The sequence below is a fragment of the Sitophilus oryzae genome, unplaced genomic scaffold (genome assembly GCF_002938485.1).
Source record: "Sitophilus oryzae breed Bouriz unplaced genomic scaffold, Soryzae_2.0 scaffold_690_pilon_pilon, whole genome shotgun sequence".
Lineage (NCBI taxonomy): Eukaryota > Metazoa > Arthropoda > Insecta > Coleoptera > Curculionidae > Sitophilus > Sitophilus oryzae.
This window is the reverse complement of record NW_022147296.1, coordinates 2853657-2874378: the sequence shown is the minus strand read 5'-3', so window position 1 is coordinate 2874378 and position 20722 is coordinate 2853657. Positions and strand designations below refer to the sequence as shown.

The 20722-nt window shown below is 30.7% G+C and overlaps 2 protein-coding genes across 2 annotated transcripts; both read left to right on the top strand.

Annotated features, from left to right (window-relative positions):
* Positions 1-166: 166 nt before the first annotated feature.
* Positions 167-4985, top strand: LOC115888196 (T-complex protein 1 subunit alpha). The gene is made up of 10 exons (XM_030907831.1): positions 167-348; positions 786-1027; positions 1080-1261; positions 1373-1501; positions 1787-1922; positions 1996-2113; positions 2171-2305; positions 2361-2451; positions 2509-2645; positions 4462-4985. The coding sequence occupies exons 1-10, from the start codon at positions 276-278 to the stop codon at positions 4890-4892; spliced, it is 1674 nt and encodes a 557-aa protein (XP_030763691.1). The 5' UTR covers positions 167-275; the 3' UTR covers positions 4893-4985.
* A 4430-nt stretch (positions 4986-9415) lies between these two features.
* On the top strand, positions 9416-19903 carry LOC115888259 (synaptic vesicle glycoprotein 2B-like). Its single transcript, XM_030907926.1, has 9 exons — positions 9416-9595; positions 12636-12960; positions 13906-14027; positions 15798-15942; positions 17371-17628; positions 18930-19119; positions 19201-19333; positions 19401-19682; positions 19754-19903. Exons 1-9 carry the CDS (start codon positions 9526-9528, stop codon positions 19822-19824), a joined length of 1596 nt encoding a protein of 531 aa, XP_030763786.1. The 5' UTR covers positions 9416-9525; the 3' UTR covers positions 19825-19903.
* Positions 19904-20722: the final 819 nt, after the last annotated feature.

Here is a 20722-nt window from a genome sequence, read left to right as displayed (position 1 = left end):
AATTTAGTCAGAATTTATATGAAACCTAGTATGAATAAGAAAATGAATAATATACAACCCTGGATCAAATTATATATGATCTAAATCTACCTTCAAAGCTAGTAGGTCATATGACCTGCCCACCATGCTGCCCACCTCCTTGGCCCACCTCTACCACCATATACTACTGTCATTTTATCAGTTTTTTTATCCATGGTAATTCTTCGTTCTTTGATTTTTTGCCGTTCCTTGTTTTTCTGAAAACGGTGTGTTAAAATTGCCGTCTGTGAAATAAAATGTCGATTTTAGCGAGTCCATTATCCGTAGCAGGTCAGAGGCAATCGGGGGCTTCAGTCCGTACACAAAATGGTAAGCACAATCAATTAAAATTATTAGTTTTCGTTTATTTTCCTATATAACCTATATTTATAATGCACTTGCATTTGTATTTTTACATTATAGGTAATTTTGTAAGAAGTTAGTGTTATATTAACTTTTAAAGTTTGTTCTTTTTAATTAACTCTCCCATGAAGTATCTAAAATTGAAGTTCTTTTGGTAAACTATTTGGAAATTTTCTAAGCTGACATGTGATGTCTTCGAATTTTCCTATTTTGGTAATACTTTAGTCTTTTGCTTATTATATGCAGTTTCCTCTACATTTCATATATATTTTTTTTAAGCTCAAATGTTTGTACTGTATTATTATATTGATTATAATGTTTGAAGTATAGGTATAGTTATATTTTGTTAACAATAAATTTGTAATTTTATTTAGCAATTAAGATAATAATTCAATTATTTTAAGTTATGGCCGCCGCTTCAATTGCTAACATCGTAAAAAGCTCCTTGGGTCCAGTCGGATTAGATAAGATGCTAGTGGATGACATAGGTGATGTTACAGTAACCAACGATGGTGCCACAATTCTAAGGCTCCTCGAAGTGGAGCATCCAGCCGCCAGGGTTCTTGTTGAATTAGCTCAGCTTCAAGATGAAGAAGTTGGTGATGGTACAACCTCAGTAGTCATTATTGCAGCAGAATTACTTAAAGTAATTGTAAATTATAAGCAATATTTTATTCTCACCACTGTCAATATTGCAGAATGCTGACGAACTAGTAAAACACAAAATACATCCTACCTCTATAATCAGTGGTTATAGATTAGCTTGCAAAGAAGCATGCAGATATATACAAGATCATCTTACAATTCCTGTTGAAGAGTTGGGTAAAGACTGTATTGTAAATGTTGCCAAGACATCAATGAGTTCTAAAATAATTGGAGCGTATCCTTTAAATTTACCTTAAAATTACATTTATTTTTTGTTGTATAAATATTTATATGTAATTACTTATTTTTTCCAAAATATACCTATTATTTCTTAACTTTATCACAGTGATGCAGATTTCTTTTCTGCAATGGTTGTAGATGCTGCCTATGCAGTGAAAATTACAGATGTCAGAGGTAATCCTATGTATCCCATTAAAGCAGTGAATATTCTTAAAGCACATGGTTGTAGTGCCAGGTAAGAAACTGTATAATAAGGATTATGATAAAATATATATATATAATATATATATATATTATTTTTTAATAATTTGAAAATAGAACCTGTATTTTTATTTACCAGATATATTTTTTTTGTGGTGAATTTATTTCAGTAGAACCTTAGGTATGCTCTCCTTGAAGAGTATAGATATTATTATTAAATAATATGTTTCTTGTTATATGAATTTTTTGTTTGTTTTTTTTTATATTTATATTACCAAACCATTCTCTCAAATTAACAATAAGAAAATGTTTATTATAGGGAGAGTATTTTGGTACAAGGATATGCCCTAAATTGCACTGTAGCTAGTCAGGCTATGCCCAAGAAAATTGTAGGTGCAAAAATTGCTTGTCTTGATTTTTCATTGCAGAAAGCTAAAATGAAAATGGGTGTCCAGGTATAGTAATATTATTTTAGTTAGATAATATATTAAAAAAAATCAAACATTGATTTGTCCATTATATTACTAGGTTTTAATAAACGACCCAGAAAAGCTTGAGGGAATCAGAGCCCGAGAGTTAGACATCACTAAAGAAAGAATCCAAAAAATTTTATCCACTGGTGTTAATGTTATACTAACTTCAGGAGGTACGAGTCATATATTTTCTAGTGTATTTTGATATTTTATTACAATTTTGTTTTTAGGAATCGACGATTTATGTTTGAAGTATTTTGTCGAAGCCGGTGCTATGGGAGTGCGAAGAGTTAAGAAGGTCGATTTAAAAAGAATCGCGAAAGCAACAGGAGCGACATTTTTGACGTCTTTATCTAACATGGATGGTAAAACAACACTTTTAGCTTATAATTTGTAATCAACATAATATAACATGTTTAGGTGATGAATCTTTTGATGCTAGTATGGTCGGAGAAGCAGCTGAAGTATATCAAGAAAGAGTATCTGATGATGAATTGATTATTATTAAAACGTAAGTATTTAAAAGCGAATTGACCTCTGAAGATTGGAAATTATATTTTTTTTCTAGACCAAAACAGCGTACAGCCGCATCTATTATTTTACGTGGGCCGAATGATTTCTATTGTGATGAAATGGAAAGGTCAGTTCATGACGCTCTGTGTGTTGTCAAGAGAGTTTTGGAATCGAAGACCGTTGTTGTTGGTGGTAAGTACAGTATTTATTTTTTTATTATAGTTTTTGAAATTTAGTTATTTATTTAAACATAATTCTAAATACTTACCTTGTACAAAATCCAAAAGAGTACAGCGCGATCGAAAATAAAAACGGCGCAATTTACTATGACGAACGATAATTTTTTGATTTTGTTTGTTTATTTTTGACATATATGCCTTGTTCCCAATCATCCCGGCTTTTTGGGAAAATCCCGTAGTAATTTTCAATTAATAGAAAAACTTAACCACTTTTTAACTTTTTCCACTAATTATGCTTCAAAACAAACATTAAAATACGGTTTGATATCTTTGCTTCAAAATTTGTGGGTACTGAGTAATATAATTTTGGCCATTGATTGTCATCCGTCAAAAGAAAGAGTGGTTGTAAATAAAAAGTTTATAATTTTATAAGCAATTATTAGGCTTTTTCTATGGATATAACCAGAGAGGATATAACTGATTGCCGTCAGCTGTAGCTAGAATATTCTATTAATATATTCTATTATATATGTATTTTTTAGACAATATGAACGGTCATAAACTAAAAATTATAAAGTAAAATTGTAACTTTAGTAGAGTATAAATTTAGGATTGAGAGAGTTTGACAATATATGACGTGACGTTAAACGATGGCTGAACATTCTATACTATCTGAAATTATGTGTCTATCTGACAACCATCTTAATAACTAAAAAAATATTTTTGTGAAAGCGTTTCGAAATTGACAGAAGTGAATACAAGAGGCATCTAACTCTTCGTCTCTAAGAGAAGTGCAAGTTGTAGGAGTCGGAATAAGTAAATTTCTTGTACTGGCAATGCCGGTAGCTTCTGCTTCTATGTGAACTGCTTTTAATCCCTTATTTGGCGTATCTTTCTGTCCCACGATTCAGTGTAACCTTTAGCAACCGAACTTGATCGTCAACCTCCATGTCGCTTTAAAACTGTTATGTCCGCTCCTGAATCTGCAGCATTGTTGCAGAGCTGCGCCGGAAACAATGACCAGTGTATTCAATGGCATTGGAGAGTCCAAGAAATTCCGCTATCTTTTTTGGCATACCCCCAATTATTGTATTGATTCCAACTGGCAGGGTACAGCATTGATTTTTTCGACACGTCAAGAAAAATCGCTGATGTGTCACATTGAGTGGTCGAAGTTTTGCGTACTTACGAAATACATGTAAGAAATTGATACCATCTATTGGTCCCTCAGTAATCGTAAACACTCTTGGAAAATGAGTTTTTGTATTCGGAATCTTCACACTAATGAATGACTGACAATCTTTAATGGCATCTACGGTCAAAATTTCTCGTCTCGTATAAGTTTTTCGACTTCTCGGGCACTAACGTGGATAGCGCAGTTTCAGCAGCTTGTTGAATATGCAAAGACCCATCATTATCACTCATTTTTTTACAAAACTTTGTAGGAAATAGGGCGACGTTTGAACCTGACAGAACTTTGTCATTAAACCATAGTCATTAAACAATGCATAAACAATGCCTTAGAAACCGATTACCAGAACATTTTAAAAAAATGTTTAAAAATAAATAATAATAATAGCATGAAAATCTCAAATCATCCGCTTTCACAACAAATTTTGTATGGAATTCGTTGCGAAAACACTCTTTGTTTTAAGCACTCGACGCATTGTCCAACTCGGCTTCCGCCTCGTTACAATTTTGCGTCCCGTGCTTAAAACACATTCATTTTGCAACTTGTTACATAAATAGCTATTTTGAGCTGATGGAATTGAAGTTTATAATAATAGTAATAATAGATATAATACAAAAACAATTATTATTGCTTTCAGGTGGAGCAGTTGAAGCTGCTCTTTCCATTTACTTGGAAAACTTTGCCACGACACTGAGTAGCAGGGAACAATTAGCTATTGCGGAATTTGCTAAAAGTCTCTTGGTTATTCCCAAAACTCTGGCAGTGAATGCTGCAAAGGACGCTACAGATTTAGTAGCGAAATTGCGCGCCTACCATAATTCCAGCCAAACTAAGGTCGAACATGCACATCTAAAGCATGTAGGATTGGATCTCATTGAGGGCACGGTAAAAGATAATAAGAAAGCCGGTGTCTTAGAACCAACAATTTCGAAGATTAAGTCGCTGAAGTTTGCCACAGAAGCGGCGATCACGATTTTGAGAATCGACGACATGATTAAGTTGGACGCGCAAGAAAAAGGCGGCAAGAATTACAGACAAGCGATGGAGAGCGGAGAATTGTATAACTAAATATGTTTAATTTATTTAAAACATTTTTTTATTATACTTATTATTAATAAGTAGCTTTACTAATAGTATTAACAACAGTTTTTGCTTTATACATACTTTTGTTTTATTTAATGCCTTATTTTACCTCATATATACAGGGTAAGTCGGTGTTTTAGATTTTTAATTTCAAATTTTTGCCACAGAATTTTTTTTTATTAAGTAAATTAACATTTTACCAACGCAATAAAGTTTTTTCTTTTTTTGGTTAGTCTTTAATTTCGAAGTTACAAAAATAAAATATACAAAATATGTATAACAGACTAAAAAAATAATCAAATGAATTTAAAAAAGAACTAAACTTAGGTAAAAAAAAAACAAAGCTCTCAGCGAAACTGAAGGATTATTGCAAACTTATTTCTATTTTTACAGCCGCACTCAGAATCGGCCAGCGCGACGCGCTACGATATTTTTATTTTATACCGCAAACAAGATGTATCTAAAAAACAGCATCACTCACCGAATAATTTATTAGTATAAAGCTCGACCAATACACATTAAATAATTGAAATTGAATTTAATTTGAAAATTTTAATTATTGAGAATTTTAATTTATTATATCTCAGTGACTTTTAAGCTTATAAGCCAACATATTACAATATTTCGAAGGGATGCATCACCCGCATCAATGGAAGCTTCGCCGCTGATATACAGGGTGTCGCACCTCATTGGCTTCGGTGGATTATACAGAAACGGAAAGATGTGGATACAATTTTTTTGGAAAATGTGTGAGAAGGCAATGTTCATAATTTAAAATTATTTTGAAATATACAGGGTGTTTCACAACTAAGGTCCATCACAAAGTTATATTTTTTCTTATGGAACACCCGGTATTTTATTTCATTTTTAGGCCTAGCATTTATTATAAGGGTTAAATATGTTTGAAAGCTTTGATTTTTCAGATATTTATATGCATGCATTTGAACACAAGCAGAAAAAAACAAAAAATGATAGGACAATATACTATTTGCCATTTATTAAATTACAGTTACAGCAGTACAAATATTTCTTTTTTGTTCCGCACAGAATAATTTCTTTAGAGAAAAGTTCTCAAAAAATAATATTGATCATACTATATGAAAATATTTAATTATAAAAATAAAAGAATTATGAATCTGTATATTAAATTTATTGATGGTAGAATACGTTTTTAGTTTAAATTTAGATCTGGAGTAATTTTACTTCAGAGTATCGAATCTATTATAAATATGGATTTTGTGACGACTGGATGGATCTAACTGATAAAAATTTCAGTATTCAGTAGTTCTGCAGGCTGCATGATAATTATACACTTTTCATAATACCTGGAGTTTTGTTTTAAAAAATATATACATTGGCGTGTTACGTGTACAATTCCTAATTTTAAGTAGTTTGTTAAATGTACCTTCTAAAAACACATTTTTAAACAGTGTTTACTACAAGAGTCACAAGAGAATACTTATATGACAATTATAGTTGTCTGTAATAATTTTAATTCAAATATATATATATATATATATATATATATATATATATATATATATATATATATATATATATATATATATATATATATATATATATATATATATATATATATATATATTGTATTTTTAGTAATTATTTATTTAACCAAGAATAAAAAATGTTTTTGCGTTTGTAAGAAATATGGTCTCCTCTCTGTTGTTATCATAATACAAATATAAAATACTTTATGTATACTATTAAACAAATTAATTAAACTAGGGAAAATTGTCCACTCCTATGGTAACCTCGTCCGTGAAAATGTTAGAAAGAAATATATTAATTGAAATGACGAATCATCAAATAATTAAAATGTTTTCTAGTGTGTTTAATTAAAACGATCCAGGAAATTTGTAACAATAAAAAGCAATCAAATTGTTATGTATTTTTATAATCATTAAATTGCGAGCGTATGCAGATAATACCCTGCTTGTTTTTATGTACAAGGATAAAACGAACTAGATATAATATATCATAAACCGTTATTTATTTCCTAAAATAAAAAGATTGTCAAAACGCGTTATAGAACGTATTGGAGGGAACTGCAATACGAGTATACCCGCAACAATAATATACCGGGTGCGTCTCAAAAGTGGCCCTATAACTTATACCCCTATAAATGTTTTCTTTTTTCAGATAAAAAAAACGAGATTTGGTTTGATTTGGATAATTAGGATTGATTGACATAAATAAATAGGATTGATTGACGTATTCAGTTGTTTTCGGTCACTTCCTGTTTCACCGAAAAAAACTTGGTTTTTTTAATGGGACCCTTGGTATTTTTTTACTTATAGGAAATGACACCCTCAAAAGAATGACATATCACATATCAACTTTTGACATTAAAAAAATCTTATTTTAAATTACAACCTAAGGTCATGACTGTATGAAAAACACTATTTTTTAATCAAGGAGCCTTGGAAAAATAGATTTGATCGTCTAATGTTATTCGTCTCTTGTTCTGGCCTTCATTTTAATCATATCTCATTTTTTGAATGGAATGAGAGTGGCTCATTAGCATATTCAGAAAAAGCATTTTTTTACGAATAATTTGGTACTACACACTTGGTATTTCGAGTCAAATTGTCGTTGCATTTATGGCCATGGCACTCTAAATTAAAATTTAAAATAGTATTTTTTGGAAATGCCAAAAGTTGACATATGCTATAAGTTGTAGCCATCTCCGCCATTCATTGAATATGCCAATCAATCCTAATTTATGTCATATACTAACATACCAAATCTCGTTTTTTTTTATTTGAACAAATAAAACAGTTATAGGGGTGAGCCACTTTTGAGACGCACCCGGTAGACAATGCTTAAATATATTATTGTCATATAAATATTTAATCACACAATTAACAATTAAGCTTGATCTTTATTTAAATAATAACTGAAAAACAAACATCAAAAATATAACTTTAATAATTACACGTACAACTGATAAGATATTTATTCTAATTTAAAAAAATACATCTAATTAATAAAATTAGTAACTTTTTTTGCATTAAAGTTTTTAATTTTCAACTGCAAATTCGTGATTAAATCGCCCTGCTATGCGCTGTAATTAATTATGCGTCGATTTGAAAACCGACACTCCGCCGAACCGCCTCACAACCCCATTGGCGCATAAAATCTACGCATTGACGAACCGTAACTAACTAAACATAATTAGCATGGGACTTTACTGACAAACCCTATTATATTCTAAATTAAATTTTTCGAGGGCTTTTTAAATCAATTGTGGTCCTCTTCTGATCCTTAGGTTTTACATTTACCAGTCGTATCCTTTTCAAAAAGTCTTTCTTGGTTATTCCCAGCATATTTCATTCCATTGAGCGTTGTGTGACCTGCAGTTTCCTTATGATGTCCTTTTTAAGTGTCCAGGTTTCGCATGAATAGGTCATCATGACTGGTAGTACACATTGGTCCAATGTTTCCTTCTTTGGATAGAGCGGCATTCTAGATTTGAATTTGATTGAGTTTCTTTCATAAGTACTCCAAGCTAACTTTCTTCTTCGGTTGATTTCTGGTAGTAGAGATCCCGAGCTGTGTATTATAGTTGTCTCAAATACCTGTATTCTACTATTTCCAGTTTTGAGTCATTCATGAGAATGTCTTTTTTGTCTACTAGTTCGTTGTACATTACTTTAGTTTTTGCTAAATTAATTTTGAGACCTGATTTTAATTTATTGCTGGCTGTACAGGGTGGCGCCTCTAATACGATGCGCAGGCTCCAAGGAGAACGATAGCTTGTATTGAAAAAACCTCAATATTAAAAAATCCAAAAATCTTAATTTTTTAATTGAAATCATTTTCCCCTAATGGTTTCTTCTTCGAAATCACTGAGTGCGCCGAAACGACGACCATTCGTGCCATGAACTTTGGTACGTCTGATATCGAGGATGGAGAGCTGGCCTCTGTGGAGCCGTCTCAGATACTGGCTCTTGTTAAAGCCCTGAGACTGTATGATGAGTTATAACTCGTTATAACTGAAGAAAGGGGAACACACACAATAGATCTATAAGGTCGCGGTGATTAACTCCCCTCCTAAACATTAAACTAAACAAGCTAAATATAATGCATGGTATGTATACAGGGTGAGTCCAAATTAAATATAGAAAATTAGTTTTTTATTTTATTACAAGTATTTTATAATAGTGTCTTTCAGAACTATTATCACATTGTGAATCCTACCTAGATGTGTATTTTTTAGCCTGTTTAAAGTGGAACACCCTGTAGTTTATATTACACAAATTGTGTAAATTTTATTTACATATATTTTCACAAAAAGATTTTTATAATAACAGAAAACCTTTATTTATTTATATATTATTTTCAATATCAAAATTTTAGCTTAAAAAGCATTTGTTTTAGTAATTTACTAATTGTTAGATAAATCATTGTTTTAAATATATTTTACCTTCTACGACAATGACGAAGTAAGAAAGATACAATAAAGTAACGAAATATATGGTCTTGTTTGTTCGACGACAAAAGTAAATTTTTAAGTAAGCTGGGCTAGTACTGTTTTAACTCTTTGAATTATAACTTCTAGGTAAAAAATTTTGAGAGCGAAAGTTATTAAATTAAAATGCTCGAAAACTCCGAAGTTTATATGGTAAAAGAAAGTAAACTTTATAATGAAGCTGTTTCTCTAACAGGTACGAATAGTATTTAAAATATTTTCATCAAAATTAATATACCTATAGGACTTAAGTTTCGAAAAAAGCCTCATATAATATTTCTCTTTTGAGATTTTTGTTTTAAGCTTTGTCTACACATAACGTTTTTACCTATACAGCGTTGCCCACTTTTACATATTTTCTTTTAACGAAAATATTTTAGAAAAAACAATTAATTATAAATATATAAACAGTTATTACAAATTACATCAACAAAAATCACCTTCTTAACAGCCCTTAAGGGACTTAAAGGGCTATTACTACCGCTTTCCCGATCAAAATATTCTAATAAGTTTGCGATGAGTTTTTTGCAACGGTTATTAAACTATCTTATACAGTTCGCACTAAAAGAGGTTCTAAAATGAATAATGTTTGGCTGCAAAAGTCTGCTAGTAAAGATTTTTAGGCTTAAAGTATCACAACATAGCTTAATTAAACCAAAAACTCGCGTAATACAAAACTAAAGTGTCAAAATGAATGACAATGTCAGGAAATAAATAAATAAATGTGGCAACTGACATTTTTTTACAGCAGAGCTACTACCTCAATTACCAGTGGGAAATTTAAATTCCAGTTAGTCAGCCCGGCGCCAAATATATGTCTATGATTGGCAACAATGAATTTAAAAATCGCGCCCTCAATTAAGTAATCAAAAGTTTAATTGGTGTTGCATATACCGGGTGTGTCTCAAAAGTGGCTCACTCCTATAACTTTTTTATTTTATTTTTTTCAGATAAATAACGAGATTTGGTATGTTAGTATATGACATAAATTAGGATTGATTGACGTTTTCAATTGTTTTCGGTCACTTCCTGTTTCAGCGGAAATGACTACAACTTCTGGTTTTTAAATGCTATGGTATTCAAAATGCTATGCTATATAAACTCTCTAAAATATAAAATATTGTTTCTTCGTTTCTTTTTTAATGGAAATCATTATATATTATCTTGGACAGCGTTAATAAAAAGTATTTTTAACACAACGTAGGTCCCTTTATTTTTTTATGCTGTTTGTCATACTTGGCCAAAAACTGGCCTCATTAACGACCACCCTGTATAGATCTGTTTAAGTAAAAAAGCAGCCTTTTTCTAGAAATCAACTTGTCACAAAGAGTATATGTATTTAATTAAAAATATGTTATTTAACCTTTATTTTTTAGCTATCATTATTCAAATTAGAATGTTTAAGGTTGATTCTCACTATACCTTCCGTTTCCATTCCATATCCCTTCCATATCCGTTCCGTATTTTTTATTGTAATGACGCTATACGTAAGCTTCCGTTCCGTATCAGTTCCATACTTTTTATTGTACAATTTATATTATTAAGTTTTATTTTAAAAATGTGTATCTTTTGAAAAAGGCAATAGATTTAATTAGGAGGTGAAAGAATAAATAAATATCAATAAAATGTTAACAGAGCTGGTACAAATGTAAGAACTTGACAACGCTTTTCCGATACTATCAGTCCGTACGCCAAAAAAATGTATGCAAGGAAAGGATAAGGAACGGAAGGGAAAAGGAACGGATAGTGTGCATTGTCCTATTCATTTACATGATATAATATTTTATGTAAATGGAAGGGAAACGGAAGGGAGCTGATGGAAGGTATAGTGAGAATCAACCTTATTCACCTGGTATTACACTTAGGCGTCAAGTTTGAATAACCCTGTATATATTGTAATTATGATTTATGAAATGTTCTGTGTATTGTTTATTATTTTCTTACTTTCTAACTTTATTAGCTCTCCTGCAGAGTTATTGGTGCTATTCAGATTGTAAATATTTTAAATGTATTTGTTTTAGCATAAGATAAAAATCTTACAAACATTATCAGGATGTTGAGAAGTAAATAATCTAGATTTGCAACTATTACTTGCTTTATTTATGCTGTAAATCTATGTTATAGTAACAGTTACACAATTATTATTGCGCAACAATGGAATTTCACTGATCTCCGAGAGTACCATATGAGAGTACAAACCACCCTTGTGTGCAGATTCTTCGAACCCTTGTATATAAACAAGGAAGGGTACACACTATATCGTATTCTTTCTTCTAAACGCTAATAGGCTTGGTGCATTTCAGTTGATTTGAAAAAATTCCGACCGCGGTGCTGTACACGGCAAAAATCAGAAATTTTCGCTATGTATTTCACGTCGCCGCGCCGTCTCGTTTAAAGTTCATGTTGACCGCATTAAAATAATATTGAAATCGTGGCTTGTTGGTTGCAATAACATTCAATAACTCAACTTTTCCCGATGTTCAACACTCCCGAAACAACATTTTATAGCTTCATAGTTTCTCACACCGATTTGATCAATAGCAAAAATGGATTCAAGCAGTTCGACGGAACAAGTGAGTAAACAAAGTGCTCGTTACATAATCAAAAATTAAATAGGCATATGAGAGGATAAAATATAATTTGCAACATTAATGGTATACTTTTTTTAATCAACTAGTGCTTAAATGTTTTATTATTTTAATTTTAATTAGGTATGTACCTTTAAAAAATTTCGTTATAGCCGAAATAGCCTCAATTATGACCCCACTAGCAAAACCGGTGATTAAAACTATGCTCGCTACCGAAGTTGAACTCATCTAAGTTTTTTAGCTGGAATAATAAATTATAATACAAATTAGACCTTCTGAAAATATCAAAATATTTACTTTTTTATTTTTATTTTTAGAATTTTCACAATTTATAGTTCATAACACTTTTAGAATAATTATATAATAAATTTTTCTTATACTCGGTATTTAAACCCGTGAATGTGTATATACTAGTTGTTTACGTTATTCTCCGATGGTGGCAGCACCGGCGGAAAATACACCAAGCCTATAGGAGATCTCAGTAACTTTTTTAAATAAAAACGTATTAGAATATTTTGAAAGGATGCACACAAGGATGCATCACCCCCATCAATGGAACTTTTGTCGCTGATTCTTATGTGCTTTAACATATAAAACTAATTGGTATTATAAATATTAGTACAACAAAGAATAGTATGGTTGTTTCAGGTTATGGCATATACAACATTTTTATTCTGCTGGCAACGGGTGGCTGTTTGATGTGCGTCATCATCGAGACAATGTCGATGGCGTTCATCATCCCCGCGGCACAATGTGACTTGAATCTGAATTTATCCGAAAAGGGAATTCTAGCATCTATTAGCTTCTTGGGTGTGATGACGACCTCCCAGTTTTGGGGCTTCTTGGCGGACACCAGGGGCAGAAAGAACATTCTGGTTTTTTGTTTGATATCCAGTTCCTTAGTTAGTCTAGGTTGCAGTTTAGTGCCTTGGTCTTGGCTGTTTATTTTGTTACGATTTATTAATGGAGCATTGTAAGTTTTTGTTAAAATATGTATTAATTAAGAATAAATGTGACATTTATTTAGTAAAATAATAATAAAATATGTATGAGAATTTTAGACATTTATAGGCTTGAGGTATTTCAATCTATTTAAAAAAATACGACAACAGCTCGGTAGGGCTGAAATCAGACCTGTCCCTTGAACTGTCCAGTTATCGTTCATGTTAATCGCATTGAAATAATATTGGAATCTGTGGCTATGTCATAATATTTAAATATTTTGGTTTTTACCAGTGCGGTTATTGAAACTATAAACCTATAGTTCATATCAAATAAACTTTTAGTCACGGTGATTAAGCTTAACCGGCACAGCGTTGCCCAATTTTACATGTTTTCTTTTAATCAAAATATTTTAGGAAACACAAATAAATTAATTATAAATATATAAACAGATATTATTTACATCAACAAAACTCACCTTCTTAACAGCACTTAAGGGACATAAAGGGCTTTACTACCGCTTTCCCGTTCAAAATATTCGTTCGTAAGTTGCGATGAGTTTTTTACAGCCATTAAGCTATCGTGTACACTTTGCACTAAAAGAGGTTCTAAAAAGAACAATGTTCGTCTGCAAGGTCTGCCATTTTAAACTTCAAGCTTAAAGTATCACAACACTATTTATTTAAACCAAAAACTCGTAATACAAAACTAAAGTGTTGAAACGAATGACAATGTCAGGAAATAAATACATTAATACGGCAACTTGACATTTTCTACAGCAGAGCTACCACTTGAATCCCCAGCGCGAAATTTAAATTCCAGTTAGTCAGCACGGCGCCGAATGTATCAATGGTTGGCAACAATGAATTTAAAAATCGCGCTCTCGATTACGTAACTAAAAGTTTAATTAATATGAAATATATATTTGTAATTGTTCTATATAGTATATATTCTTATTGTATTATTATAATTTAAGAATTGGTGGATCTTCTTCAATAATATATGCTTTTGCTGGGGAGTTCCACAGCGACCGATTTAGACCAATGATAGTATCATGGATAAGTTCTTTTGTAGCAGCTGGACAAATGTATATACCAGGTAATTTAGGAAGATTAGTATTGTTTATAATAATTAGATTTGCTAGTTTATTTTTATCTCCTCTAATTTACCAACTAAAGTCTATCCAACGAGAGAAGAAGCGATTTCGACAAACTAGGTACATCCAAAAACGACAATACACTACAGACAACACTTATTTCCTTAATTTTTTAGCAAATTGTATATAAATATATAAACTTTAATTAGTAAACTCTTAAAACACCCTGTGCAATATTTACGTGAGCAAATTTTCCTAAAATATTATTTTTTGGTCAGAACCATGTCTCCTGAATATTTTGTTTTTTGACTCAAGTCAACACTTGCCTTGGTTAATTTTTAAGAGCAAAATAAACTTGTCACAAACATTTTGCAATTTTTTCAATTATGGTTACTTTTTGATGTTATTCTTCATAATTACGAGGTGGCTTTGGTGATTATTGTTGCCTACGATTGAATATGGTTCTTAGTGTCGGAGATTGTCGCAAAAGTCGATCTTTTTGAAGATGGCCGAAATTATGAATATTCGCTTGGTCCTTGAAGAAGAATGGGAAAACATAACACACAGTTATAGCAGCCGGGGGAGGCAATACAAAGTATTAGAGTATTTTTTACAAGTTTTTTATTTGTTTGTACACTAAGTTATTACAGCTATTTTTTAAATATCCTTAGTTCTGTTATCGTATTGATATTTATTAAAACCAAGCCTGTATCGTTATTTTTAACAGTTTTATAAATTTTAATATAGAGTTCAAATCAGTGTCGATATGACATTACGACAATAGTCACTAAAGCCACCCCGTGATATTAAAAAATAACATCATAAACAACTAATGATAGTTGAAAAATTGCAAATTGTTGGTGGCAAGTTTATTTTGCTCTTAAAAATTAATCAAGGCATGTGTTGACATGAGTCAAAAAAGTAAATGCTCAGGAGATATGGCTCTGATCAAAAAATAATGTTTTAGGAAAAGTTACTCATGAAATTATTGCACAAGATGTTTTAAAGTTATATAGGGTAAAAAAACAACCCTTCAATTAACCCTGTATAATAAACCAAATACTAAAGTTTATAAAAACCTGAGTTTATGAATTAAAGTTGATAGATTTATATACAGGGTGAATCATAATAATAAAATATTTACATTTTCAGTGATGGTATATTTCGACCCCAGGAACACGTCTATATGAGTTTTTTTTCGCAAAAAAAAGATGTTGAAAATCGTGCATTTTCCTTTAAATTTCCTTGTATATTTTTCGAAAACTTTTTAGAACTGCCTGTTCACCGCAAATTTCCCACGATATAATTTCTTAATATCTGATATTACCATAGTTACGGCTTTACTCTATGGTTACGGCACTAAAAGGGATGCAAATACAGAAAAAATCCGGTGGCTCTCAAAATTTTTACAGAAAAAATCTTTTTTTTTAATTTTCAAACTTAAATAACTCTGTTATTTTGGACTTATCTGAAAAATTGTAAAGAGAAAATATGTTTCTTTTATCGAGATCTACCAGCTTTGAAAATATTTGCACTTATTTAAGACTCACCCTGTATATTTATATACAGTTTGCTAAAAAAAATAATTCAAAATTTGGTATGAGTCTTAAACCTAAGTACCGTATGATCGAAAAAAAACGGCGTCCAGTTGGCTTGGAAATGACGATCGATGACATTTCCCATATAATTTTACATATAAAATGACAGCGATCTTCATTTCATAGCCATCGTTGACGCCGTTTTTATTCGATCATACGGTATATTGTGCACAGGTATGGCATGGAAATTGTTGCCAAACACTTGGAGCTATGATTTGGAAGGTTTAGGAATCACTTTTCGTCCATGGAGACTCTTAATAATTGTATATGCTCTACCAAGTTTATTTGTGGCTGCCATGTTATCAATTTTGCCCGAAAGGTATGTTCTTATTACATTTGTAACGGTTTCTGCCATTTTCTCTCAATTTCACATTTTTATATCGCTTTTTATTTCAAATTTTTATCAAATTTCGTTTTAGTTTTATTCTTTTAGCAGTATTCAGTATAAGAAATAAAATGTGTCAAAATTTTAAAAGCAATGTCACAAATTAACTACAACAGATGCGAAAGAACACCGAATTACGCGTTCAGATTTCTGTGACCTTCAGAAAGAGTTCATAGACAATCCGCATCAATGTATAGTTTGGGTTATTATTTGTTTGGGTGAAAATAATCTGCACCAATATGTTATCGAGGCATATAATCTCACAGTAATTTAATAGATTGCTCGTCATATTATATCAGTTCGTAGGAGATTAGGAAAAAAAAGATATTTATAGTATAAAAAATTAATTTATCTAACAAAATTTAATTAAAGATGTGACAAAATAGTTATTTTTCTATTGGTTCTATCTGACTTTTTTCGACTATATAAATCTTTATTTTTTGTAAACTTTAATGCATAAAATATTTTCAATCTAATAAATAATTTAATGATGTAAATAAGAGGAAATTTCTCACATGGGTGGTCAAATTCTATAGTTTTCATTATATCAAACAGCCTCTGAATGTTTTCTTCAGTGCAAAACTCATCAAAATTTAATATAAATAATTTTTCCATTTCCAGTAAATAAAATGAACAAATTTTTCCACTTTCATGATCAAAGGCTTTTAAATGGGTAAATAATTTCGAGTTATCCAGAGATTCGGATTCTTTTGCAAATTTTAGACAAATATCACATTGATGTATTTGAAGACCCTTTTAATTGATGTAGTCAAACATAATTAAAGGCATTTTGAGTTGAAAACATTTCTCAGAGGCTGTTTGATATAATGAAAACTATAGAATTTGACCACCCATGTGAGAAATTTCCTCTTATTTACATCATTAAATGATTTATTAGATTGAAAATATTTGATGTATTAAAGTTTACAAATAAAGATTTATATAGTCGAAAAAAGTCCGATAGAACCAATAGAAAGGTACTATTTTGTCACATTTTTAATTAATTTTGTTAAATAAATTAATTTTTTATACTATAAATATCTTTTTTTTTTTTTCCTTATAAATAAACACATTTGTATCCCATTTTAAATAAGATATACAAATTACCAAAACTTAGAAATAACAGTTCAAAAGTTCAACAAAAATCCTACACCCGTTTTTAAAAAGAAACATATAACCACGCACTATGTCATTCCAGCAAGCGAATACGACACAGCATAGGTTTCCGGACTAAACGACTAGTGTATTTACACCACTCAATAGGCGTGTGGGGTTTGCCGAGCGGTTTCCGATGCAGTCACTTTCTTTCGCATCTATTATAGGTAATTTGTGGCAATGTCCTAATTATTCCTATATTTTTAGTCCAAAATACCTATTGTCAAGAGGAAAACACGATCGAACGTTGAGAATATTAACAAGAATGTTCGTTATAAACAAAAATAAGAAATCTCATGAATATCCTGTGTCAACAATCATCTTGGACGAAATCCTAACAGAAAAAAACGAAGAGAAAGTCAATGTATTTTTGTCGATGTGGAGACAAACAGTACCCTTGTTTAGAAAAGAAAATATAATTAAAACTGTATTAATTTGTTATATGCAATTCGGCGTTTTTATGTCGTAAGTGTCAATTTTTATATTACATAACCAATAATATGTATAGGCTGTTCAGCGATCGTTCAACGTGTATCTGAGATCGTAGTAGTTCTGCTTTCAGTCGACAGAGTGGGTGGTTACCAGAGACAGTGTTGCCATAACTACGGATTAATGCGTAGATTTAAGGATTTTGGGTACAGTACGTTAATAATTCGGATTTTCTTAATATATATTATATATAGATAATTCGGATCATTAAACAATTTAATATAATATTATGCATGATTAAACAAAGAACGGCGTCATAGTTAGCTTGGAAATGAAGATCGCCGTTATTTCATATGTAAAATATTATAGTAAATGCCTATAGTCGTCATTTCCAAGCCAACTAAACGACATCTATAAAAGAATTTTTATTTTTTTTGTTTATTCAATGTTTAACACGAATATATTTTCAATACATAAACTCGCATTTATTTTTCATCAAAAGATATTTTCATCAAACGTATTACAGATATTACATATTTTACACATTTTAATATGGCAACACTGTCGCTTTCAGTTTCACACCGTCTTCGATATGCTTTCGCTAGCCGAATTAGAGAAAATGAGTCTTTTATGCTTTGGCCGCAGAACGAGTAGAGGCTCCACCGTACAGCACTTGAGACGTAAGGGGAAATTAAATCGGGATTGTCACGAATTTGCCCATTAGGTTGCGTGTCTTCCCAATTCTTTCAATCAGCGATATTATCTAAAAACGTAGTTAATTTGTGCTTACATAAGACATAAGACTACACATTTTCATTGTACTACTTCATATACGGCCTACACAAGCAAAAGTAGTTTACCGGTATTTCTTTTCTCGTATAAAGTAAGTAATAAACTTTGCAATGAAAACTTGCTTGTTCTCGCTAAATCGGCAACCCATTTTAATAATAAAAAACTTCAATTACAAATTTTAAATTAAAAAGTCGGAATTAAAAATTGTTGAATGATTACTGAACAGACGATATATTGTTACAATAATCCTTTGAACTGAAACTGAGTTGTTTCTATTAGCAACATGGCAACACCGTGTTTTTTTGTATTTAAAGCAACTTTGCATAATATCTTTGTATCTGATACACTTATTCTCTAAAAAAATCTTCATCTTTACAGTATGTAAGAGAGGAAACTATTTTGACTTCCAGAAAATATCTAAATTTCTTCTTGGGCAAATTATAATACGTATCTACTACATTTAATAATAATAATTCCTTTAAACTAAGTGTAATAAAAAATTGGTATTTAAAAAGTTTTAACTTTATAACAACTATTTATTTTAGGGCTTCTGCTTTGGCCTTATGGTATCCTGAAATTTTAAACAGTATGGACCGATATAGTAAAAAAGTTAGCGCTAATGACGTTACACTTTGCGCATCTATTAACTATAATAATGATTCTGTAACCAAATCTAACTTATTAGGATATAACATATTCGAAGATCTATTCAGAGCGAATGAAACTGATCAAAATGTAAGTATAGGGTACAATAGTTATTCAGATTTACATATAAAGATAAACAGTGTCTAAATAAATTTAATTTTTTGCCTATAGAATGAAGTTTGCGACGATACAGTTAACACAAGTGTTTTTCCAGTGGTACTCAGCATAGGAGCCGCCATCGGAATTAGTTATATAGTAATTGGTATTCTAGTCAATAAAATAGACAAGAAGTATTTACTTGTTGGTGAGATGAGTTTTGTCCTTTGGCAGCAATGAAATATTTTTAAAATTCTTCTTTACTGATATTTTAGCTGCTACCGTAATAACTGGCATATGTGGACTAATAGCGCAGTATATTTCCGGATATATGACAATACAGATTTTAACTGGGATATATCTGTTGATATCTTCTTGTATAGGTATAGTTAATGCTCTGGTTGTCGATCTGTACCCAACCAACATTAGAGCGATGGCTTTAGCAATATCGCTAATGTTTGGAAGATTTGGGGCGATGGTTGGATCGAATGTTGTAGGAAATATTTTCTATAATTATTGTGATTATATGTTTATTATGTTTGCGATTAATCATTTGAGTAAGTAGAATATATAATATTATATATAAATCATATAATCAAAAATATTAATATATGCGCTCAAATTTTAGTCTTGATTGCTGCCATCGTTTTGCTACCAACTAAGAAAATCAGCAAAATATTACTGGGTTCTGATAAATAGGTGTAAGTATGTTATGATGTATTGTAATATTTTTATATGGAAAATTATTTTTGTTCAATAAAAAATTTGGAAAGATATATTAGTATTTTTATTAATGAAATATAACATAATCATTTTTAGAATTATATGACAGTTATATAGGTACTAGAAAATTATTATATAAAGAATATATCGGGTGCGTCTCGAAAGTGGCTCCTGTCACTTCCTGTTTCACCGGAAATGTCTACAACTTTTGATTTTTAAATGGTTTCCTCGGTTGTCCTCGGTATATTTTTACTTTATTCGATAGAATATGACACTCTGAGTAGAATGACATATCATATGTCAACTTTTGACATTTTCACTTAAAAATCGTATTTTAAATTTCAATTTAGAACCTCAGGGTTATAAAAAACACTAACTTTAATCAAGCAACCTTGGAAAAATATATTTGATCGTCTAATCTTTTTTGTGTCTTGTCCTGGCCAACCAAATCGTATTTTTAATCATATCTTAATTTTTTCAAATAGAACAAGGGTGGCTCATTAGCATATTTAGAAAAAGCATTTTTTACGAATAATTTGGTACCACACACTTGGTATTTCGAGTCAAATTGTCGTTGAACCGCATGTTAAAATTTTAAATAAACGAAAAGTAAATGTGAAAATGTCAAAAGTTGACACTCGATATGTCATTCTATTCAGGGTGTCATTTTCTATAGAAATATACCGAGGATGCCATGTAAAAATCAAAAGTTGTAGTCATTTCGGGTGAAACAGAAAGTGACAAAAAAAATTGAATACGTCAATCATTCCCAATTTATGTTATATACTAACATATACCAAATCTCGTTTTTTTAATCTGAAAAAAATAAAAAAGTTATAGGTTGAGCCACATTTGAGATGCACCCGGTATAAAC